Source organism: Stegostoma tigrinum, chromosome 21, assembly GCF_030684315.1.
Source record: "Stegostoma tigrinum isolate sSteTig4 chromosome 21, sSteTig4.hap1, whole genome shotgun sequence".
In the NCBI taxonomy this organism is placed as follows: domain Eukaryota; kingdom Metazoa; phylum Chordata; class Chondrichthyes; order Orectolobiformes; family Stegostomatidae; genus Stegostoma; species Stegostoma tigrinum.
The window spans coordinates 8,098,385-8,117,472 of record NC_081374.1 but is presented as its reverse complement, the minus strand read 5'-3'; the positions used below and the strand labels follow the sequence as shown (position 1 = coordinate 8,117,472).

The 19,088-nt window shown below is 44.0% G+C and overlaps 1 protein-coding gene across 2 annotated transcripts in view; it reads right to left on the bottom strand.

Annotated features, from left to right (window-relative positions):
- Window positions 1-3,478, bottom strand: part of dstyk (dual serine/threonine and tyrosine protein kinase) — a 123,548-nt gene extending 120,070 nt beyond the window's left edge. Inside the window, exon 1 of one of the 2 annotated variants that reach the window (XM_048553188.1) lies at window positions 3,129-3,478. In XM_048553188.1, coding sequence (XP_048409145.1) covers window positions 3,129-3,369 — 241 coding nt within the window. In that variant the 5' untranslated portion in view covers window positions 3,370-3,478. The remainder of the gene's footprint in view (window positions 1-3,128) is intronic. The other variant, XM_048553189.1, reaches the window with a different exon arrangement.
- Window positions 3,479-19,088: the final 15,610 nt, after the last annotated feature.

Genomic DNA, 19,088 nt, shown 5'->3' with positions numbered 1-19,088 from the left:
TCTTCAAACATGGGTTATGTGACTTCTCTTGCCCATCTCCCTCTCCATTTCCATGTATTACTTTTGTGTAAGAGGGAATGGAGAGTCACCCAATGTTCAGCCAGCAATACACTAAATAGAACAAGCAGTTATATCCATCAGTTCATTGGAACAAAGACACAGACGACAGAGCTGGCTTTGGCCATGTCCTGGAGAATTTGTATTATTCCAATATCATCTTGAACAATTTTCTCAGCTGTTGCAGAGGCACTCCTTAGTTGTCTGTTGTGTTTTCAGGTGGGAGGGTGGGGGGAAAGAGAAGGTTGACTGATGCCACCAGATATCAACTTGAATAACAGTACAAACTACTGTACAACACAAAATGATAAGTGTCTTCCCCAATTCTGCTTCTTTCTTACATCTCAAACAGTGAGATAAGGCTTGGTTCATAAATGTCAAGTTGTTGTATTCTACAGTAAAAATGCATAGACAGCAACAGTTTTCACCATATTCAATTACTATGATGGATATTTAGACCTCCATTTGGTAACTTACATGCTCCTATTCAGCAGCTTTTTTTTGCACTAACTGCAGCTTCTGTGGCAAATCAGACTATATTGTGTTTAAGCATCTGACCTTGTGCTTAATTCCTGGCTATTCAGCCAGAGAGATCAAATTCCTTCTAACAATGGTTAAGACATTTATCAATTACTAAGACAAGTCACCTTACCAAATTATTTGTTTACTGTATGACTAAACATTCAGACAAACGTGTTAATATTTAGCATCCAGGCATTTCAAAGCCCTTTTTGTTCTTCTGGTATTTTTTCCCCCCCCAAATTGAGTAATTACTCCCAAATCCTTTTCAGTCAGAAATTCTGAAACATGACTCAGCTCCCAATTTATCCATTTTCACACAGTTGAAAACAACTGGAACTGATGTGCCAAACAGCATGACACCAAATATAGAAAACCTCAACTGTTAACTACTTAATATATATTGGCTTGTAATTCGCACAAACTCTGATATGAATCATTGAAAAATGACTTATAAACATTGTGTACAGGTAAATTATTCTAACTCTGACAAACAACTTGAACCATATGAGGTGCATAAATCAAATTTTACTTCTGCTTCTACAGCTTGCAAAACACAGTGGATAGATCCTGCTGCCCTAAATTGGAGCACAGTTTTAAAATAAAACATTTGAGGGGAAGTAAAGAACAGAAGCATGTGTTTATTAAAGTAAATACAACAGAGGGCGAGAGACAGTGGAAACACTGGGGTAGACAAGATAAGCTTTCTGCTGCATTTTCATTGCAGGAAAAGTTACAGCCCAATTCCTAAATAAGGGATAACATGGTGTGAAGCTGGATGAACATAGCAGGTCAAGCAGCAGAGGAGCAGGAAAGTTTGACATTTCAAGTCAGGATCCTTCTTCAGAAAATAAGGACATTACTTGGATATCCACCTTATGTATTGTCTCTGTCACAGCCCAAGTTGTTTCTCAACAAACCACCCCCCCCCCACCCCCACCACCACACATTCAGAAGTCTGAAGACTTGCCTGTTCCAACAAATATATGAAATTGACCTCACATTGCATCAAGTGACGTTCCCAGATCTTTTTCTGTTACCTTTCCATACAGCGCTGCTGGTTTACAAATGGTACTAAGCCTTACACTGAGCATCCCAAGGGCAAATGCAATTGGGGAGGCAACAGCCTAGAGGTATAATCAGTGGACTGTTTACCACAGACCTAATTAACATTCTGGAGAGTCAGGTTCAAATCCAACCAGAGTAGATGGTGGAATTTGAATTCATCATCCCACTGGACCTAATGGTCTAATTGTCCATTGTTGGAAAACCCCATCTGGTTCACTAATGCCTTTTAGGGAAGCAAACTGCTTACCTGATCTAGCCTACATGTGACTCCAGACCCAAGCAATATGGTTACCTTCACTGCCCACTGAGTAATTATGGATGGGCAATAAATGCTGGCCAAGCCAGTGATGCCCTCATCCTATGAATGAACAAAAACAAACCTCTTATTTGCTCGGCCCAAGATCAAACACAAGGTCTACATCTTGGAAACTAAATAAATTTAGTGTACATGTTTTAAAAATGTCTCTCTAAACAAGGCAATATTTTGCACTCAAACCTTTCAAACAAGACCCCAGCCTTCTTCAACATTTTGCTATTTGTAGTTCAGTACAGTCTCCTTTCTCAGAGAAAGGAATTCTTATTTTGAAAAAGCATATCTTGAGCTTTTAAAACAATTTTTCAAAACCATCTGGAGACTAATCAAAATGCTAAGTAGGATGGTTCTTATATGCAACGTTTGCAAGACACAATAAGAATTCCACCTTTGCTCCAAAGTTGCATCAGCCTCAGATCCACGTCGTCCCACAGCTTCAGCCCTCTCCCCAACCCTTCCCTCCAAACCTCAGTCATCAAGCCACAATAGGCCCCCACTACCCCATGCCCAATCACCATTTGCCGTAGTGCTCCATCCACACTCCCAAACGACCAAAAAAATCCCCACGTCCCAGTCCCCCCACCCTCTCCTAATTCTCAGGTCATGATCCTCACAGTCCCTTTCTGCCCCACCCTATATACCCAAGTCATCACACCCAACAGTTCCAAGTCACAATCATCCTACCCTTCAAAAATCACAGATTCCCCACCACTCAGAATTCCCTGCACGTCCCCAACTCTCTCAATCCCCTGGACACAACATCCTCAGGTCACTTTCCTGCAATCTCGTGGGCACCTCCTATCATTACATCAACACTCCCCAGTCCCAGTCCCTTTATTGCCCAAACCCTGGGACAGGTTATCACACCTCAGTTCCAGGTCACCTTCATCCCACCCTTCAAAACTGCAGATCCCCAACCCCCAGAGTCCCCTGAGCAAGCCTCATCTTCAGGTCACGATCCCATCAAACCCACAACGCCATGTTACTATCATCCCACCCTCACAGCCCCCGACATACCCCATTTAACAACTCCTCTTTCCAGACCCCAGCCCACCGCGAGCCACCCACCCAATGCCAAGGCCCCTACTCTCAGTTTCCATCTCATAGTCCCTAGCAACACACCCTGCCAACGCAGCCTGACCGCTATCTCCCTCTCCCACGCCCGGCTCACCTTCCAGCAGTGTGGGCTGGCTATCAGCCTCTGCAGGCCCGGCCTCTCCCTCTCCCAGGCCCTGCTCACCTTCCTGGGACCCAGGGCTGCCGCCGTGTGTGTGCCGCAGTTCCCTGAAGTATTTCTTGGTCTCCCGCAGGTTCTGCCTCAGATACGAGGCGTGTTTGCTGCAGCTGCCCAGCGTCCGCAGCAGCTCCCTGGCCGCCGGAGATAGGGAACGTCCGCCGCCTGCAGCCTCCATGCCCCGGCGTAGGCCGTGAACTGCGCCCGGCTGCAGGGTCACGACACCGGCCTCAGTCCCGGGGACTGGGATCTCTTCTGGCAGCACCACTGCCGCTGTTTTCCCTCTTGTGGACAACACCCGCCTGGAGGATTCTGGGTAATGTTGCTCCGAAGCCGACTGTGCTCTGTGTCCCTGATGATTCCTGGGTAATGTAGTCCTGGTATCCACAATGATGTCTTCCCAATGATCCCCATGTATTTTCCATTGGTCCCTGGGTAATGTAGTTCAGGGGGATTCTGGGTGATGTAGTTCCCAAAGCTATTGGTCGAACTTGTCCGAGTGATCAAAAACAAAGTTGCTGGAAAAGTTCAGCCGGTCAGGCAGCATCTGTGGAGGGGAAAACAGAGTTAACGTTTCGGGTCCGATGACCCTTCCTCAGAACTGCCTGTTGCCTGAGGAAGGGTCACCGGACACGAAACGCTAACTCGTGTTTTCAGAACCGGTGCTGCCAGACATGCTGAGCCTTTCCAGCAACTTTGTTTTGGTTCCGGATTTACAACATCCGCAGTTCTTTTGGTTTTTATCCCAATGATCCATGGGTGATGTAGTTCCGTTGATTCAGGGTAATGTAGTCCCAAAGCTCCTGGTCCAATCTATATCAGTGATCCCTGGGTAATGTAATTTCTGGGATCCTGAGCGGCCCTAATACCTGTGGGGTGATGCAGTCTGACAGTAATGGGTAATTATGAGAAACAAAAATAGGAATTGCTGTCGAAACTCAGCAAGTTCGACAGCAACAAAAACAGAGATTGCTGGAAAATTTCAGCAGGTTTGACAGCATCTGTGCAGAGCAAGCAGAGTTAACACTTCGAGTCCAGTGACCATTCTTCAGAAGAATGTGTCCTCTGGGTCCCCACCCCAACAAATTTCAGGCACGACCTGACGCCGAACTCTTCTTCCTCCGACTTCGCCTTTGTGCTCAATTCTTTGGACAAGAGTCCTCTCCCCATCCCGTAGATCCCTTCGCCCAATTCCAATGCTGTCCCTCCACCTGAACGCACCCCCCCTCCAGCCTTTTACCTGCACTCGATCGTTTCATGGAGAACTGTTGATATGATATTAGTCACCTCAATTTCTCTGCCCCCTCACCAAATCCAACCTATCTCCCTCTGAACTGACTGCATACCATTCACTCAGGCTTTGATATTAAGCCTGCCGATAAGGGTAGTGCTGTTGTAGTGTGGTGTACTGACCTCTACCTTGTCGAGGCTGAGAGCCAACTCTCAGATACCTTTTCCGACCTTCCCCTGGACCATGACCCCACCATGACACATAAGGCCATTGTATCTACTCTGGTAGCTGATCTCATTTCACCGGGGATCTCCCCATCACCGCTGCTTCCAAGGTCTTAGTCCCCTAGCCCTGCACAGCTCGCTTCTACCTCCTCCCAAAAATACACAAACAGGACTGTCCAGACAGACCCATTGTTTCAGCGTGCTCCTACCCCACAGAATTCATCTCTTCCTTCCTTGGCTCAGTCTTCTCTACCCAGGTCCAATCCCTACCCACATACATCCATGATCCCTCTGATGCCTTATGTCAGTTTCAAAACTTCCAGTTTGCCAGTTCTAGCCACCTCCTATTTACCATGGATTTGCAATCCCGATACATGTCCATTCCCCACCAGGAGGGTCTTATGGTTCTCCATGTCTTCCTGGAGCAAAAACCTGGACCATCCCCACACACCATCACCCAACTCCACTTAACCAAGCTCATTCTCACCCTCAACAACTTCTCTTTCAACTCCTCTCATTTTCTTCAACTAAGAGGGGTGGCCATGGGTACCCACATGGGCCCCAGTTATGCCCGTCTCTTCATGGGGCATGTGGAACATTCCTTGTTCCAGTCCTATTCCGGCCCCCACCCACAACTGTTTCTCTGTTACATCGATGATATCATCAGTGCTACTTCCGTCTCTCGTCTAGGATTGGAAAACTTGATCAATTTCGCTTCCAATTTCCACCCTGCCGTCACTTTCACCTGGTCTATCTCTGACTCCTCCCTTCCTTGACATTTCTGTTTCCATTTCTGGGAATAGACTGGGTACTAACATCCACGTCAAAACCACTGGCTCTCACAGCTACCTGGACTATACATCCTCACACCCCACTTCCTGTAAAGACTCCATCCCATTCTCTCAGTTCCTCTGTCTCCTTCGTCTCTGTTCAGATGAGGCCAACTTTGACAAGGGAGCCTCCGAAATTTCCAACTTCTTCCTCAAACGAGGATTCCTCAGCTCCGTGATCGACAAAGCCCTCAACCAGCTCTAACCTACCTTCCACACTTCCTCCCACAACCCCCTCTTCCTTCCCACAACAGTGACAGGGTCTCCCTTATCCTCACCTACCATCCCACCAGCATCCACGTCCAGAAGATCATCTGGTGCCATTTCCGCCACCTGCAGCAAGATGGTACCACAATACACATATTCCCCTCCCCTCCCTCGTCCGCCTTCCGCAGGGACCGTTCCCTCCAGGACACCCTGGTCCACACTTCCTTCACCCCCAACACCACCCCCACAGCCCTAATGGCACCTTCCCCTGTAACTGGCGAAGGTGCAACACCTGCCCATTTACCTCCTCCCTCCGCAGGATCCAAGGGCCCAAACATTCCTTCCAGGTGAAGCAACACTTCATCTGCACTTTCCAGAATATAGTCTATTGCATTTGCTGCTCACAATGTGGTCTCTTCTACATTGAGGAAACGAAACGTAGACGAGGTGATTGCTTTGCAGAACATCTACATTCTGCTCGCAAATAAGAGCCTGAACTACCCATTGTCCACCACTTTAATGCACCACGTTGTTCCCTACCAAAAGCTCTGTCTCTAGCTTGCTGCAGTGTTGTAGAGAATCTCAATACAAATTAGAAGAACAACACCTCATTTTCTGCTTGGGGACCCGTCCGGACTCAATATCAAGCTCAATAATCTGAATTCCCCGTCTCCTTTTTTCTATGTATAAACAGCCACCGTCAGTTCTGTGGAAGGGTCACCGGATCCGAAATGTTAACTCTGTTTTTTACTTCACAGATGCTGCCAGACCTGCTGACCTTTTCCAGCAACTTTGGTTTTGTTCCATTCTTCAGAAGACTTCAGTTCGAAACAAGAGTTCATACTTCAACAGGAGCAAATTACTTAAGAGGCTAGAATCTGTATTGAAAACAAAATACGCTGGAAATCACAGCGGATTGGATAGCTTTAGGCAGCTCTCATGAAGAGTTATCTAGACTCAAAACATGAGCTTGCTGTTGTACTTCAGCATCGACAGTTCTTGATTTATTAGACTTAGTAATATGTTGCCACGATCCTGTAGCCTTTGGTTCAAAGTTTTTGAGAAGTCTTTGGTTCACTTATACATGAGATTGAAGCATGGCTGACAAGCCAGCATGTATTGCCTATTCCTTGTTGCCCCTTGAAAAGGTAATGTTGAACTACCTTCTTGAAAACCAGCAGTTTATCTGGTACAGGCGTACCCGTTGTACTGTTAGGAGTTTCACACTGAAGGGGCAGCAGTTTAGTGCAAATTAAATCAGGATGGACAAAGGTGAATGTATGAGTGGTGGTGTTCCCACACATCTGCTGCTCATGTTCATTAATATCACAGAGGTCAGGGGATTAGAATGTACTACTGAACGTACCTGAGAGAATTGCGAACAGTTCGAGTTTAATCTCAGACTGTTGCCAAACAGAGTATCATAATAGGTTGCTGGACAGTTTAAAGTGGGAATCAGAAACAGTGGGTCTGCCTTAACAATTTATTGACATGAATTTCTACTTTTCTAGTTCTATGAAGTTAGGTTGGCAATTCAAAAAAGATGGAAATGAGATAGAGGTTTGGTTTCATCACTTCTGTAAGAAAGATAAAGTTCTACATTTGGACGAGGTCATCAACGAACTGCATTTTGATGAGAACGAGGAGAACGGACAAGGAAAGAACATTCCAAAGAAATAATGTACGACAAGTATCTGAATTAAGCAACTGCAACTCACAACCTATCTATAATTAGATTGGATCTGCATGAAAGCAGTCAACTCAGGCAGACAACATTGGGCAATCATCAGTAAGCATTCTTACCTCTGACCTTATGTTGGAGGGAACATCATTGATGAAGCAGTTGATTATGATTGGGCCTCGGACACGATTCTGTGCAATTCCAGCAGCCATGACCTGGGCTGAGATATCAGTCACCAGAACTCTCAACAACATTCCTTTGTGTGAGTTGTGACAATAGCCGGTGGAGAGTTTTTCCCCAATTCCCACTGACTTCAGTTTTACTCATCCCCCAAGATGACAAACTTCACCAATGCAATCAAGGTTGATCAATCTCATTGCACCTTTAAAATTAATCTCTTTTGTCCACATATGAACTCAGGCAGCAAAGCCATGTTGACAGAACCTAAAATGAGCAATGGTGAGCAAATAACTCGTGAGATTTTTCATGGTTAATAAGGTTATTACATGGGACAAAAACAGAAGTTGCTGGAAAAGCTCAGAAGGTCTGGCAGCATCTGTGAAGGAAAAAACAGAGTTAATGTTTCAGGTCCAGTGACCCTTCCTCAGAACCAGACCTGAAATGTGAACTCTGTTTTTACCTCCACAGATGCTGCCGAATTGCTGAGCTTATGCAGCAACTTTGTTTTTGTTCCTGATTTACAGCATCACAGTTCTTTTGTCTTTTACTTTGATCACATGGGATCCAGGGGGAGCTAGCCAGTTGGATGTAAAATTGGCTTGAGTTATTTATTAGTTACTTACGTAATATATCTCTAGAAAGATAGTAAAAAGTGTTTCATTGCAAAGATAAGGAGTGGAACAGAAAGCAGGAAACTACAGACCAGCAATTAGCTATTAGCCTTCCTTGACATTGCAGGCCTCTCACTGCATTTATTTTGCTTTTGGGAAGTGGCTCAAGAAATTTCTCACTCGGTAGAGAAAGTGGTGGATTCGGTACAATTACAACATTTGAAAGAAACTTGGATAAGTACACAAGGGATATGGGCCAAGCACAGGTAGGTGGGACTAGTTTAGTTTGGGATTTTGTTCAGCATGGATTAGTTGGACTGAAGGGTCTTTTTCTGTTCTGTATCAGGTTATGAATGTGAGTCTATAGCAGCAGTGAGTTGCCAATTAAGGTGAATTATAGCTTACTAAACACCTTATTCCACACATTATTCACACCATAACTTTCCCCAGTAATATTTAGTTTCCTATCTTACCAAACATGGCAAACTAACAGGACATTGAAAAATCTAGACATGAAAATAATGTCTTAGTCTCTTTAACAAAGGAAGGATAGACTTGCGATTGTGAAAGATTGCTAGGGATGCACTGTGGGTCGGTGTGGACTTGTTGGGCCATAGGGCCTGTTTCCACACTGTAGGGATTCTATGATCTATAAAATCAGAGCAGGTACCTCATGACTTTAACTCACTGCTGGCTCAGAAGTGTCTTCATTTTGTTCAGCATGAAGCAGCATCTCAAGGAATGGTCCACGGCCTCCAGCCATATAAACCCACGTTCACAGGAATTGGAATCCAACATTTGCCAAGCCCTCAGTATCATCATAGCATCCAATTAATCCACTTGCAGGTAACTTAGGAAGCACAACTTGCAATACAGGGTGCACTGATAACCAGCACTGAAAGCTACAGCAAGGACGCCACGCACCTGAGTAGGCACCAGCTTCAGGCTGAATGCTTGCTCTCTTCGCACTTACTTCGTACCTCCCTGCGTGCGAATAAGCTCAGTCTCAAAACCAGGCAAATTGCCTTACTGATTACTAGTCCTCAGTTAAAGAGATGGAAATATTGCTACATTGTTAAATCTGGCACAGGCACCAGGGATACTGGTGTTTTGGCAGATATCCAGGTATGTTGCCTTGTTCAGCGAATAGCACATGGTAAGATAAGCCATAAAGACAGGGTAATTCATTACTGAGGTGCATTTGGTGAGATACTGTGAGATCTTTCTGGGCCTCACAGCGAGAATCCCAATCATCAGGAGTCACTAAGCTTCTTCGGCCTGTTCCACCATTCAATAACATCATGACAGATCTGATTTACTTCATATTCCCACCTGCTCTGTCCTTGATTTTTTAAAAAATCTATAAGCTTGTGTCGTAAAAATAGTCAAAGATACTTGTTGCCTTTTGCAGAAGAGTGTACCCAAGACTTGCAACACTCAGTGAAAAATATTTATCTTGGTCTCAAATAGGTGGCCACTTGCTTTTAAACGTTGATCTGTAGTTCTAGCTTCAGTAATGGGTAACCTAACTATTTTTCCCCTCTACAAATGTTTTTTGACTTGCTGCACATTTCAGCATTTTCAGCCTCTGTCTCTTTGTGATCTCAGGAATTCTTTTGGTGAATCTGCAATGCATATTCTCTAATAGGCAGTGTTTTCAGAATGCATGCTTCCCACTGGGCCATTGCAAGAGATGGCAGCCAGCCTCTCTGCTCTCGGCTGTCAGTGACACAAATATCAGACCGATCATCAACTCACTCAGTTTATTTTGGACTGCTTTTTATTTCCCATGCTCTCTGTTCAGATTTCCACATATGTAGTATTTTCTTTCTTTTTATCCAAGAAGACACCGATTCTTAGCATTTAGCACTTCTTGTTTTGCTCTTTCAGGTTTCACCATCCTAAATACTACAATTAATAAATTAAACACTTATATCTCTATGTTATTTAGTCGTACAGAACTTGAGTATCGCTGAGAAAAAATAAATAAAATTTTGTCAAAGCTTTTCATCTTGTGCTCGTCAGAACATTTTGCAAGAATACTAATTGAAGGGAAAAAAAAATGTTTTATACTGTATGAGAAGAGTGTGCTGACAGGTTGACATGTGAGCTTTATCTGGACCCTGGTCCAGCCCGAAAATTCTATGAGATCTCTGCAATCTCCCCCAGAAAAAACAGTTTAACATTTGTTCAGCAAAAACTGGTCTGTTTTGAATGAATCAGTTGCAATTTGGCACAAATGAATGAGCTGTTTGGTTACAATGAGTCTTCAATTTAGGAAGTGTGGAATCATGAAGCATTTAGTTTGAAACCAAAAGTTGCTAAAACTTGAGAATAAATCATCTTTGCAAGCTTCCTGTGAACCAAGATTCATGAGGAAATATAAAATAAAGCATATGATGTGAATAGGGGAAAGAAGGGTGACAAAGGAGGGAAGGCAGAGAATAAATTGTAAGTAGGTGGTCTCCAGATGGTTAGAGGATTAATAGGAACTGATGTATAACAATAACTGGTGGAGGGGTGAGGGGAAGCTTATGTTAATATTTACAGCTGGTTGAGAGCAAATTGAAAATAGTTCACAAGGAGACTGTCATGTGCTTAAATATAAATGTGCAATTTGAACAAAAGATACTTTGTGGCACCTTGTGCGTTTTGTGAGAGGTGCACTCTTTGTGTAAAATAAACTTAGCTTGACTTAAAATCATTTTGCATCATGTTCTTATTAATACACCAAAATGCATGTTTAACATAGTCACAGCCTCCCAAGGTATTTCAGGGTAGTGTTACCAAATTTATTGCTCAGCCACACAGGGAGATATTAAGGAAGATGACCAAAACCTTAGTTAAAAACACAGGCTTAAGTACGCATTTGAAGAGGAGAGAGAGTGAATTCCAAGTATATGGCTGAGATGGCTAAAGGCACAGCCACTGATGAATACAGAACAGTCCAGCACGGGAACATGCCCACTTGCCCACCAGGTCTGTGTAGACCACGATGTGATGAGAAACAAATCCCATCTGCTCGCGCATGGTCTGTATCCCTCTGTTCCCTGCCTGTTCATGTGTCTGTCTAAGTGCCTCTTTAACTTTTCTAATGGATCTGCCTCCACCACCTCCCCTGGCAGTGCATTCCAGGTACCTATCATCTATTCCTCTCCAGAAATTTTGACCAGGATTCAAAAATTCCTTCCGTATGAAAATGCGGCCAACCTGAACTAGGCAATATTGGTCATACCAGCCTCAACTTTAACCAAACATCTCATTTAACCTGCAGTTCCTCTCCCATTCATTTTAATAACCATGATACAAGGATACTCAAAGAACATTTTAAGAAAACAAATTTGATTTCATTTTTATTTTGCATTTTGTTGCAGCAATTTTCAGGAGATTAACCTTTAATTCCTGGAAATTCCACAACAAGGTTGGAGGGATGGTAAACCTCACCTGATCTCTAGCTTTCAACATTTTGCACCACTTCAAATTTGGTACTATGGGTAGAACCTCAGAATTAGAAATGCTAGGTGTGAGTGTCACATCAAGACATGTCAGTCATGGGAGAATGCATTCATAACGTGGCCAAAAAGGCTGAGGATCAGCATGTCTATCTTTTGATGACACCTATGGTAGCTAGTAAGAGTGGGAGAGTTTACCAGTCAGTTACAATCTAACTGCAGCCCAACAGCCTCCAAAAGTTAACATAAAAACTTTACTCAAAAGATCTTGTAATTGGCTATACGCAATAGCAAATGTCTTCCTTACTTTGAGGGACAGTGCAAGAGAGTCTTCCTAGGTTTTCAGTTTCCTTGATGACATCATGCTTCTATTTATTACTTAACTCAAGTGAACGTTTTTATCCTCACTTCTCGGTCAGTCTGATTTCTTTCCCACAGACTCATTTTTTTGGATTCCTTAAATAAGTTTGCTTGCTTCTTACTTTTCAGTGTCCGAAAATGGATTTGAAGGAAAACATTATCTTTTCTCTACAAATAGATAACGGCTGATTTCCTGCACATTTCCAAGAATTTTCTGTTTGTGTCTCGGATCATGTCTTTGGGGTCCTGATGGGAGAGAGTGACCAGCCCCAAGTCGTGGTCTACATAGGCACCAACGACATAGGTAGAAAGAGGGATAGGGATGTCAGGCAGGATTTCATGGAGCTAGGGTGGAAGCTGAGAGTGAGAGTGGTTCAAATAGAATGGTTATCTCTGGTTTGTTACCCGTACCACGTGACAGCGAGGCAAAGAACAGGGAGAGATTTCAGCTGAACACGTGGCTGCAGGGATGGTGCAGGAGGGAGGGCTTCAGGTACATGGACAATTGGGGCTCATTCTGGGGAAGGTGGTACCTCTACAAACAGGATGGTCTCCACTTGAACCAGAGGGGCACTAATATCCTGGGTGGGAAATTTGCTAATGCTATTCAGGTGGATTTAAACTAGCTCAGAAGGGGGATGGGAAACTGAGGTGTAGTTCCAGTACACAGGAGGATGAGCATAGGGAGGACATGGACAGGACCTCACTGTCACAGGAGTGTGCTGGCAGACAGCAAGCTGGATTGAAGTGTGTCTACTTTAACGCCAGGAGTATCCCAAATAAGGTAGGTGAGCTTGCAGCATGGATAGGTACCGTGGACTTCGATGTTGTGGCCAGTTCGGAGGCATGGATAGAGCAGGGTCAGGAATGGATGTTGCAGGTTCCAGGGTTTAGATCTTTCATTAAGGTCAGGGAAGGTGGTAAAGGAGGGGGAGGTGTGGCTTTGTTAGTCAAGGACAGTATAATGGTGGCTGAAAGAACTTTTGATGAGGACTCGTCTACTGAGGAGGTATGGGCTGAGGTCAGAAACAGGAGAGGAGAGGTAACACCGTTGAGAGTTTTTTTATAGGCCTCCACAAAGTTCCAGGGATGTGGAGGAGAGGATCGGAAAAACTATTCTGGCAGGAGTGAAAGGAATAGGGTGGTCATTATGGGAGACTTTAACTTCCCTAACATTGACTGGAAATGCTATAACTCTAGTACGTCGGATGGATCAGTTTTTGTCCAATGTGTGCAGGACAGTTTCCTGACTCAGTATGTCGAAGGGCCGACAAGAGGGGAGGCCACACTGGATCTGGTACTTGGTAATGAACCAGGCCAGGTGTTTGATTTAGTGGTAGGTGAGCACTTTGGAGAGAGTGACCATAAGTCGGTTATGTTTACTTTAGCAATGGAAAGGGATGGGAACATGCCTTAGGGCAAGAGTTATAGATGGGGGAAGGGCAATTATAATGCAATTAGGCAAGACTTAGGCACAGAATGGGTTAGCAAAATGCAGGGGATGGGGACAATTGAAATGTGGAGCTGGTTTAAGGAAAGATATTGCGTGTGCTTGATTAGTATGTCCCTGTCAGGCAGGGAGTAAGCGATAAGGTAAGGGAACCATGGTTTACTAAAGAAATTGCATCTCTTGTTAAGCGGAAGAGGGAGGCTTATGTGATGATGAGATGAGATAGTTCAGATGAGGCAATGGAGAATTACAGATTAGCTAGGAAGGACTTAAAGAGAGAGTTAAGAAGAGCAAGGAGGGGACATGAGCAGATATTAGCAGGTAGAATAAAGGAGAACTCTAAAGCTTTCTATAGATATGTGAGGAATAAGATGATGACTAGGGTAGGAATGGGGCCAGTCAAAGACAGAAGTAGGAAGTTGTGTGTGGACCCTGTGGAGATCGGAGAGGTGCTAAAAAAATATTTCTCATCTGTTTTCACTGAGGAACAGGAGAAATTATAGAGGAGAAGACTGAGTTACGGACTACTAGAATTGAAAGGATTAAGGATAGTAAGGAGGAGGTGTTATCAATTCTAGAAGGTGTGAAGGTAGATAAATCCCCTGGGCCGGATGGGATTTTTCCGAGGATTGTCTGTGAAGCTAGGGAGGGGGTGGCAGAGACTTTGGCCTTGATCTTTGAGTCCTCATTGTCTACAGGTTTAGTACCAGAGGACTGGAGGATTGCAAATGTTGTGCCCTTGTTCAAGAAGGGCAGTAGGGATGACCCAGGTAATTATACGCCTGTGAGCCTTATGTCTGTTATAGGAAAAGTTTTGGAAAGAATTATAAGAGATAGGATTTATAATCATCTAGCAAGCAACAATATGATTGGAGATAGTCAGCATGGATTCGTCAAGGGCCGGTCGTGTCTCACAAACCTCATTGAGCTTTTGGAGATGGTGACCAAGCATGTGGATGAGGGAAGGGCAGTTGATGTGGTGTACGTGGACTTCAGTGAAGCCTTTGATAAGGTTCCACATGGTAGGCTATTGGAGAAAATACAGAGGCACGGGATTGAGGGAGATTTAGCAGTTTGGATTAGAAACTGGCTTTCTGTAAGAAGGCAACGAGTGGGGGTTGATGGAAAATATTCAGCCTGGAGTCAGGTCACTAGTGGTGTGCTTCAAGTATCTGGTTTGGGACCAGTGCTGTTGGTCATTTTTATAAATGACTTGGACGCAAGCATAGGTGGATGGGTTAGTAAGTTTGCAGATGACATTAAAGTCGGTGGAGTGGTGGACAGTGTGGAAGAACGTTGCAGGTTGCAGGGAGACTTGGATAAACTGCAGAATTGGGCTGGATGATGTCAAATGGAGTTTAATACGGATAAATGTGAGGTGATTCACTTTGGGAGGAATAATAGGAAGGCAGATTACCGGGTCAATGGAAAGATTCTTGGTAGTGTGGATGTGCAGGGGGATCTTGTTGTGTATGTACATAGATCCCTGAAAGTTGCCACCCAGGTTGATAGCGCTGTTAAGAAGGCTTATGGCGTGTTAGGTTTTATTGGTCGAGGGATTGAGTTCCAAAGCCGTGATGTCATGCTGCAACTGTACAAAACGCTAGTGTGGCCTCATTTGGAATATTGCGTACAGTTCTGGTCGCCTCAATATAGGAAGGATGTGGAAGCATTGGAAAAGGTGCAGAGGAGATGTACCAGGATGTTGCCTGGTCTGGAGCGCAGGCCCTATGAAGAAAGGCTGAGGGACTGGTGTCTGTTCTCATTGGAGAGAAGGAGGCTAAGAGATGGTTTAATAGAGACATACAAGATGATCAGAGGATGAGATAGGATGGACAGTGAGAGTCTTTTTCCAAGGATGATGACTTAAGTTGTACAAGGGGGCATAGCTACAAATTGAGGAGTGATAGATTTAAGACAGATGTCAGAAGCAGGTTCTTTACTCAGAGAGTGGTAAGGGTGTGGAACGCCCTGCCTGCCAATGAAGTTAACTCAGCCACATTAGGGGCATTTAAACAGTCCTTGGATAAGCATATGGATAATGAAAGGATAGTGTCGGGGGAGGGGCTTAGATTAGTTCACAAGTCGGCGCAACTTTGAGGGCCAAAGGGCCTGTTCTGCACTGTACTGTTCTGTGTTCTATGTTCCTAGCATTTGCAGAATCTGGTTGTAATTCTAACTTTTTATTCTTTCTGAAGAAATAAAGGCCGTGACTCAGCAGTGAAAATGATGGGACAACTGTCAGTATTTGCCATCATTACTCCACACAAATGTACTGTAATTTTGGGAGCCTGCGCATTGGTCACAGAGAGTATTTCTACACTGCTCCATGGTAATCGCTACTATGGTTTTCCTAGAATGCAACCTTTAAGTGATTTGATAATTTACATGACCTTCCACTCTTGTGCAGTTATTTTTGGTGTAAACAAAATGAGAAAAATCTAAAACTTGCATGAGGTATAACTGAGATTTTAATGGCATACCAAGTTCACAACTCCAATGAAACTGAAAGACTAACCACTGTATGGAGGGTCTAGGCCCGAAACGTCAGCTTTTGTGCTCCTGAGATGCTGCTTGGCCTGCTGTGTTCATCCAGCCTCACATTTTATTATCACTGTATGGATGTGTTCAGAATGTGATATAAATTGTGTAATGTATATATGCTTGTATTTCTAAATGCTTGTTGTAAACTTGAGTTTCTAGATTTTTAGTAAATTGTCGATTTTCTGTGTATCCGAAGTTAAAAGTTAACTTGAAAGTATTTCTGTAGCCATGATGATTTTTTAAAAGTGTTTAAAAACTAGCTTTTGCATTTGTGCACAGCATAAATGGACTTTTTGTCTTCCTTATGTTTCTTTCAACCCAATGTAATAAATAAAGGACCTTATGACATTGTAAGAACTGACGATGCTGGAGTCAGAGATAACACAGTGTGGAGTTGGAGGAGCACAACGTGCCAGGCAGCATCAGAGGAGCAGGAAAGTTGACGTTTTGGGTCAGAACCCGTCTTCAGAAATGGGAAAGGGGGAAGGGAGCTCCGAAATAAAGAGAGAGGAGAGGTGGGGCTGGGGAGGTAGACGGGATGGTGATAGGTGAGTACAGGTAGGCAGTGATGGGGATTGGTCAATGCGGTGGGAGGAGCGGATAGGTGGGAGAGATGATGGACAGATTGTGTCAGGTCAAGGGGATGGGGATGAGAGGGAGGGTTGGTCGTGGGATGATGCTGGGGATGGGGAGATTTTGAAACTGGTAAAGTTCACATTAAGACCATTGGATCGTAGGCTCCTTAAGTTTTGTTAGCGGCTTCTTGGACTTTTTTTATGCTTGGGGAAACACCGAGAGCTTCGAGATGGAGGCTTTTGATTTCAGATTTTCACTTGAAGTTTGGATCAGTCATATATAGTTTTGGAATAGGATGGTTGTGTCGACTAGTACTCCTGGGACGGAGAGGATATATAGTGATTTAGATAATTTTAGAGTGAAGTATAAGTATTAGTGTTACTCCCAAACCAAAAGTGGAAACCTTGAAGAAGATACTTCAGGCTAAGTACATTTATGCAGGTGTATAATAGCTTCAAGAAGATCCCATCTGCAGTTCTTGTCTAAAAATTGAAGTCACAAGTGACGTAATCTTAACAATGTGTGAGATACAGGGACTCGAGTGTCAAAGTTCTGTGAGTGGTGTTTTGAGTTCTGTGCCAAGTATGTGTTTTAGGTGGTCCACAAAAGCAATTTGACCCCACCACACCCAGCACCTTCCCCTGCCACTGCAGGAAGTGCTACACTTGCCCTCACACCTCCTCCCTCACCACCATCCCACGCCCCAAGATTACTTTCCATTTAAGCATATGTTCACCTGCACATCTGCCAATGTAGTATACTGTATTCACTGTACCCTTCCGCTACATTGGGAAAACCAAGTGGAGGCTTAGGGACCGCTTTGCAGAACACCTATGCTGTTTTGCACTAAACAACTGCACCTCCCAGTCCCGAACCATTTTAACCCCCCCTCCCATTCCTGAGACGATATGTCCATCATGGGCCTCCTGCAGTGCCTCAATGATGCCACCCGAAGGTTGCAGGAACAGCAACTCATATTCCGCTTGGGAACCCTGCAGCCCAATGGTATCAATGTGGACTTCACAAGCTTCAAAATTTCCCCTTCCCCTACTGCATCCCAAAACCAGCCCAGTTTTTCCCCTCCCCCCACTGCATCACAAAACCAGCCCAGCTCGTCCCCTCCCCCCACTGCATCCCAAAACCAGCCCAGCCTGTCTCTGCTTCCCTAACCTCTTCTTCCTCTCACCCATCCCCTCCTCCCACCTCAAGCCGCACCTCCATTTCCCACCTACCAACCTCATCCCACCTCCTTGACCTGTCCATTCTCCCCAGACTGACCTATCCCCTCCCCATCTCTACTCTCCCCTCCACCTATCTTCTCCTCTATCCATCTTCGGTCCGCATCCCCCTCTCTCCCTATTTATTTCAGAACCCTCTCCCCATCCCCCTCTCTGATGAAGGGTCTAGACCCCAAAACGTCAGCTTTTGTGCTCCTGAGATGCTGCTTGGCCTAAAGTGTTCATCCAGCTCCACACTTTGTTATCTTGGATTCTCCAGCATCTGCAGTTCCCATTATCCCTGATGGCTTTCAATTTGTGAAGAAGTGCTTTGAGATTAATGGCATTGTTCTTTTACTGCGCATTTAAAACAACTGTGAATTTGTTTTATAAGTCAATGGTTTGATTCATTGAACTTTATCTTCAATTATCTTGTAAATAAATTTCTGTTTTATTGTTAAAACAAAATCTGCAGGATTGTGCGCTGAGGTTGAGGGAGAGAGACTACTTTATTCTGACCAATTTGTTGATTTGTATATTTTAAATTCTATCTATTCCAATACAAATAATTTATTTTGCTATCCAAAGACCTAAATATAAAAAATATTAAAAAGGATTCAGCACTTTGAACTTACTGGTTTTCAGTCTTTGAGAATACTTCAATGTGACTGGATGCATACCGTCCTCAGTGAAGCATGGTTAGCAATCCCATTGACTTGACACAAGATTTAAACGACTATCAGGAAGGGAGAAAGGCATGCCGCAGAGATTGCTCAATCCCTCTCGGCAGCTTTCTTCAGGGACAGCAGCAAGTGTTACTGCTTTGCAACTGACTGCAACATCAGGCCAAGCTTCCTTTCCTTGGCAAAGCAAGGCAAATTGTTTAGTAAAACTCACTCCCAAGAGTTGTATATAATAGGATTGTGCATGGAAACCATGCTGCAAAGGCTTGTCTGACATTAATACGGCCAAACCCCAACATGACTCATTGAATAAACAGAAATTCACAGTATCTTCCATCATTCATAGATGTTTCTGCTTTTTGCTTTAAGTATTTGATTTTGCATGACCAAACCTTCTCAAAGATTTGGTCAAAGTAAGTAAGAAGCCACCATTTCTCTGCCAGGAGAGCGATCGGTAAACAAAGCAGTACTTCATCTTTGTAGCAAGTTACTATGTGGAATGTATGCCCGAAAGTGCTGGTGGAAATAAACTGCAATTTACAGAATGGAACTGGACAAATACACTTCACCTTTCTGATCTAAATGCTTGAGACTAAATCATTTTTGCAGTTTGGAGGTTTCCAAATTACAGATAACTTTTCAATGCCTATT